General features: G+C 31.0%; 1 protein-coding gene across 4 annotated transcripts in view; it reads right to left on the reverse strand.

Annotated features, from left to right (window-relative positions):
- LOC107446751 (dosage compensation regulator mle) overlaps nt 1-6746 on the reverse strand; it is a 59727-nt gene that overhangs the window by 5200 nt on the left and 47781 nt on the right. For 2 of the 4 annotated variants that reach the window (XM_043043229.2, XM_071184328.1), the window contains 2 exons: nt 4209-4307; nt 2359-2526 (listed from right to left, as the gene is read on the reverse strand). The exons of the other annotated variants lie outside the window; for them this stretch is intronic. In XM_043043229.2, coding sequence (XP_042899163.1) covers nt 2359-2526; nt 4209-4307 — 267 coding nt within the window. The remainder of the gene's footprint in view (nt 1-2358; nt 2527-4208; nt 4308-6746) is intronic. 4 annotated transcript variants of the gene reach the window in all.

The raw sequence follows: 6746 nt of genomic DNA on the forward strand, positions 1-6746 counted from the left end.
TTGGATTTAAAAATGCGTGAATACGAATCGCGACGTTGGATTTTAAACTCACGAGAATACAAATCGCGATATTGGGTTTTAAAAACGCTTAAATACAAATCGCGATATTGGATTTTGAAATTGAGTGAATAGGAATTGCTAGTACGATTTTTAAATCGCGTAAAAAAAATTGCAACACGTAAGTTTTAAATCAGTTAAATACAAAAATCGATGATTGATATTAAAATCGTTTGATTAAAAATCGCGATTTTAGCAAATTCCGGTGCAGTTCCTAATATTTAAAATTCCAAAAATCAGCTAAAGAAAAAAAAAATCAAATATCGGCGCTCGTAACGAAACTCTTAGACTCCTTTCCACTTTATAGCAGAAGTCGCGGTAATCCGACTATCGTTCGGGCGGCTTGGGTTTCTCCAATAGGACTTCCCAAAAATTTTAGTTTTTGGAACATGGTCGGAAATTTTCAAAATTGGGAGAAAAAAAGCGGATTTCCGCTTTTTCGTGGAAGTCTTTCATCCCTTGGAGACGTGAACGGCAAAATGATCTCCAATGACTCACGGCAATGCGGATTAATATTTGAAACTGAATTCAGGTTTGCCAAATTTTGGACGTTTTGTCTCAGAATGGCGCAGCTTTGGCAGAAACTGAGCTGAATGTCGCAAAATGGCGCAGGCGTAGCATCCCTGGACATGTAGTAAACATACAAGAGTGGTCAATTTGACAAATTGCACTATACTATAAATTAGATGTGATTATTAAAGGATTTCTAGCAACAATTATATCTCAGCCCCAGTTGGGCTCGAAATTGGCTCAATACGGATCCTATATGAACATGCTCAGTGGAACAAATATTGAGAAGTCCAGATTATATTAATATTGGTCCTTTCTGGTGTCAATATCAACCTACATAGCGCTTATATTGGCAAAATAGTGATTATAGAATATCGGGTGAATCTGACAATTTTATATAGGGCCGATATGGTTTGTAAAGTGGCAGTAAAATATCGGATGAATTGGACAATTCCATATAAGGCCCATATTGGAAAAATATTGGTCCTTTGAACCCTTATTGATCCAAGATTCGTGAATATTGGTTCAATAAGGGCCCAAGTTATTTTGCTGTTAAGGATGGTTTAAATATTACACAAGAATTTAACAGGGGGAGGGTGTTTGTGATTTGCTTATTTCACAAACAAGGGTGAGGAGAAATATGATGATGAATGCTTGTGTCAGACAATAAAATCCTTCAACTCAAAATTTTATAAAATAAATTAAAACATAAATTTTGATTTATGCAAAGTTTTATTTGTTTAGACATACTCTATTTAAATTCAATGCTAAAATTAGATTGCTAGAGTAAAAATCAAAGCAAACAAAGGATCGGGTCTTGATATGGGAAGAGGATTCCTCAAAATATGCCTATGCAATATTTAAACAGCTCATAATCAAGATTTGAACGTTTAGTGAAAATGAATTAGATTCAGAAAATTTTAATTTTAAGAACACACAAAAAAAAAAGTTTTAAAAGTTGTTCCGATTAAACTTTAAAGATTTGTAAATCTTATGCAGACCTTGATTATTTGAAGTAGGTGTGACAGGACCAACTTCAGATAATCACAATATTCTGATAATAGTAGTGCTAATCAAATAAATATAGGGTTTGCTTAGTGCTATATAAATAAAGCTAAGAAAGAATTAAGCACAAATAATGGCAGAAAAATAAGTATACAATAGAGTCTGTCTGTTTTTCTGCACTAATTTGGGGTTTATTCCCTTAGAAGCAACATATTTTTTTTAAATTTATACACAAATTTAACTTACTTTTTCTTTAAAAAAGAAGCATGACTACACATAATTTAAAATATCTGATGTGTCATGATTTGTTTTAATCTTCTAAACAAAAATTAAATTGAATATACAGTAGAACATCCTGTTAACGCAAACATTGAAACGTGAGGATCACTGTATGCAATTTTGTGTTAGATGGATCATTTCATGTATCATTAAATTTTACATCTATCCACGGTAATATATAACTGGAACAAATCACTATTAATGTTTCAAAACAATTTTTTAAAAAATACTTTAAAGCACAAAATATACTTTTGGTTACTTATTATTTGTAATAAAAATAATTAAATTATTAAGAACATTTGAATAAATCCAGCAAAAATATCAATTTTATATTGCTTTATGGAGATCGTAAATTTGTTATATAGATTTTTTACTGTAAAAGCTAAACTAACAACAAAACTTCTTAAAACAAACTTCTTACACTCTATAATTATCATTAAAACTGACATATTAGGTAAATGAGTGAGTTTGGGCTGTTTAAAATTAGTCTAATTACTAATTATTTACCTTTTCTCCAAACACAAAAAAGGGAGAAGGGAACTTTCCAGGAGAATTTGTGTTATTAACAGACGATTTATGAATCAAAGCAGCTCTTCCTTCAGTTGTAATTACCTTCCTTTTCTCCTTGTGGAAACAAACATTTGGAAAGTGTCCCATAGCCAAGAGAGCAGCAACCTAGAAAGAAAAATAATAATAAACTAAGTTAATAATTAAGTCAACGAATTTTAAAATAAAATATTCCTTTTAACCATAGGAGCATGCATGTATAGTTTGTCTATGGTAAGACCCCCCCCCCCGCGCCGCCACAAAGTCAGAGGTCGTCTGCTGCTATGGAAATAAGAATAGCGCATTTCGGGGAGGGTAGCTCCTCTTCACTCCAGGGCAAACACAGTAGATCGAAGGAAAAGATTTCCTTTCCCTTGCTGAAACCTGTCCTAAACAGTGACCTTACACCCCTACTTGAAATAGTTATACCATTTTACCATAGTCACCGCCATGGGTCCAGAGGAATGGCTAGGGGAGTTCTTACTTTAGTCAAACTATAGTTTCTGTTACCTAAAAATGGAGTTTTTTTTCCTTTTAAAACAGAAGGAAGAAGGTACATGCAAACATACAATGCAAGTATTCTGCAAATACTGGTAAACAAAAAACCAGAGTTGTTCTTCATTCTGCCATTTCTCACAAGATGTTATGTTGGCACTATCCCTGTGGCGACACAGCAACATTGTTGCAGAACATTACTGAGTTTTCACACAAAAGATTTTTCCTTTGGAAAGTAAAAAATTGTGGGTTTTCCTCCCCAGAAATTTTCTCCAGAATTATACTCAAAAGATGTCACTCACGCACATCGGAGTGGAAATAAATGCTTGTGATTTTTCTATTGAGAATAATGAATAATGTAGTAAATTTGGTTTTCTTTTCTGCAGAAATGTCTGTTCTAATTTTTTTTATGTAGTTTTTACTAATGATTTTCACATAGTTTTTAAAATCTGCTATTTTTAATATGAAATAATTTATTACAACAACTGAATCTCGAAATGAAACACGTATTTAGTAATCCTTTTTCGAAGAGTCCAATTCGTGTGATTTCGCCCTTTTTTTTAAAAAAAAAAAATTGATGATGATTTACAAAATGCGGAAAAGGAAATAATTAGAGTTTTCCTCTTACAAAATGCAAGAATATCACCTATAATATTAGAATTTATTATAAGCATTATAGCTTTTTATATTACTATAAAAAGCATCTTTTCTGATGTTGCTAGATGAAATTTGATATTAGGGCATCAGAAAAAAATTATCAAGAAAAAAAAAATGAAGCAGTCATTTTGAGAACGGCACACATTCAGGGGTGATTGTGAGCCTAAGTCAAAATTCCGGAAAATTTCTTGAGTAAAAAAAAGAAGTTTAAATCGAGAAAAATTTAAACAAGGTTTTTTTTCTTTTTCTCAATATTTCTTAGTTTACTTAAAATATATTTAAAATTTTACACATACCTATGATGACCTGGAGAAGTAATTGAAATTTAGAAATATGTCTTTCTTTCTTGAGTTTATGATTATAATAACTATTTACTGATAAAAAAAAATGAATACTAATCTTAAATGTAAGCTTATAAAGTATCTGGTACTCTCTTACAAACAAATAAAATAAACTGTGTATTTAAGTTCCACCTTTGAAAATTTGATTTCCGGAAACTTTTGTGATTGATGATTTTTTGAAACGTCTGAACCTTTGATCTCCGGAAAATTCCGGATCACGGTTAGCGAAAAATCCGGGTTTTTTCCGGAGCACAATCAGCCCTGCATATTAAAAATTGCTTTATTCATACATTTGGACTTCAAAAAATAAATACTCACTATATCAAGTTTAGAATCATTCCCTTCAAAATAATAATTCTGAGCTACAAGATTTTGCTCCGGAAATCCAGCTGTAGTTAGAAGATCTTTCAGCTGATTCTGTAAAAGGAAAGGGAAATGATATAAATAAATAAAAAATGTATTGAAGGTTTTATTTTAAAGAAATACAATATATATTCTTAAAAAATTACTACAATTATTCAAATACATTATCATTAACGTTGAACGACAATTATGCATATTTTAAAAGTAAGATATTTCCACAACCCATTGCTGTAATTTTAAGACTTGCGGCATCAGGGTGCGTAGTCAAATCTTTCAACGAAAAATAAGCACTTTTTAACTACTCAAATAATATTTTTAAGCACTATATACATTAATAAAATGCAAAATAATTTTCAAAGACTTTACATGATCTATAAAAATAAAGAGTTTCGGACTAAGAACTCTTTTCTTGATTATATTAGCCGTTATAAAATAATCAAGAGGTTTTTCGGTTCGATATCAGACAGTTGAAAATGAAGCCTGAAATTGTAATGTCTTGCAAAATGCAGCACAGTTGAACATGAGAGTGCAAGAATCTCAGCAACTCCCTTAATTTAGTAGACGCACACTTTCAAGGATGCCATCAAATATGTAAAATGATTGGCGCTTTCATAAGCTATGGACCGACGGGACGGCGAAATAAATTGCAAATGAATTGTGAAAATGTTGAATTGAACAATGTGAAAAGCACATGCTTTTGTTCAATATGTGACAAAAATCGACATGATAAAGAAAAAAAATCTCATTTTTGAAAGGGGAAAATTGACCACTTTTAAAAAACACCCAACGAAAAAGAGCATCTTTAAGGGCTTTTAAAAAACAAAAGTCGAAAATAAGCACCTTAAAGCAATTTTTAAAAACGCTTCGAACCATGAACATGATAGTGGCAATGCAGTCAGTAATGTGCATGGGTTTTCTTAATTTCCCAGAAAAGCTAATGTCAACCCACCTATCTGAAGATGGGGGAACTTCAAGCTGCCACTTAGGATAGAACCCTAGCTATCCACAATGATAGTTTAGTCCTCTAACCACTGTGCAATCGTCATATAATTTAAGTTCACAAAATTTGGCATACTATGCAGAATGTCCCTTACTCTTCATTCTTAATAAATATTTTTAGTATCCAAATAAGAAATAAAGTAAACGAGAACTAGTAGCTGTAAATAAATATTTAAGCAAGGGATAAACAAAAACGATATAGAAATCAAACAAAACACTGCTGCGAAAAAGAAACTTAAAACAACAAATCCTGCTGAAGCTTGATTGCACAGTGTTTCTCATAATTGCCTCTGTCAATCAACAAGGTTTTGATGTTATCAGTTTTGACTGTTTCAATAGTTATTTGCAAGATTTTAATAGAGTTTTTGTCTTTTTTTAAAATTATTTTGTGACCCTTAATGCGTATACCTTTTTTTTACTCAATTTTAAACAAACTATGTGAGAATAAGTTCCGTGAATGCACAGCTGCGGTCGGAAAAAGTGGCAAAACTACCGTAGTTGTCACTTTATATCAAAGCTTGCAGTGTAATGCACTACTTTTTTAAAAAAATAAATAAAGAGAGAAGTGCAATACAAAAAATTACTAGTTTATATTGACTCCTGATAACTACTTTTAAGGTTAGTTTAGTAAAGAATCAATTTTCAAAAGCAACTAATTTTTTGAACTTGATTGATCTGCAAATCAGCGGGATATGCTAGTAGAACATATTTTGCTAGGTAATATAACACTCGATGTTCGATACTTCCTGGAAGAAATGAAAGAATTTTAGACACTTAAGTATTTATTGAAATAAACCTTCACTTTCAAGAAAGGCAAAATATGGCAAAAAAATTGAAATGATGAAAGAAAAAATTATACAGAATAATAATTGGCTCTTCTAAGGCAGCATGAAATCTTTCTTAACAATTTCCTACGTTTAAATAAGCTACTTTTATTTTTATGACATCTTTCCCTCTCAAAACCCGTTTTTTAAAAAAATTTGAACACAAATGTAAATTGAATTCTCCTGCATAATACATCTATTAAAAGTAGTTAAGTAGTGGCTAGTTTTCGAAAGTAGTTTGCAATCACTACATTGAAAAAAGTTAAAATAAATAAATACATTTATAATTAACCCATGCAGCAGAGATCAGTATTAATTACGTGAAAATAACGTTAAAATGCCACAAGGTTTAGAGCAAAAAAACGTTTATTTAAAACGTTTTATTTCCGTTTCGAGTGGTAGTCTCGAATTAGGTAAAAAAGCGTTTATATTTGGGCTGTTTTTAACGTAAAAATGACGGATTTTTGCCGTTATTTTGACTAAGGTGAATTTCGTAACCAATTTTTAACGTATTTTTTACGTTTTTTTCACCAAACTATTTACGTATATTTTTGGTTCTATAAATTCGTTATTTTCACCAAGAATATTTACGTGTTTTTAACGCTTATTTTTATTAAAATAACGTACATTTTACGTTATTTTAACCAAAATACAAACGTATTTTATCCAT

Source organism: Parasteatoda tepidariorum, chromosome 8 (genome assembly GCF_043381705.1).
Source record: "Parasteatoda tepidariorum isolate YZ-2023 chromosome 8, CAS_Ptep_4.0, whole genome shotgun sequence".
Lineage (NCBI taxonomy): Eukaryota > Metazoa > Arthropoda > Arachnida > Araneae > Theridiidae > Parasteatoda > Parasteatoda tepidariorum.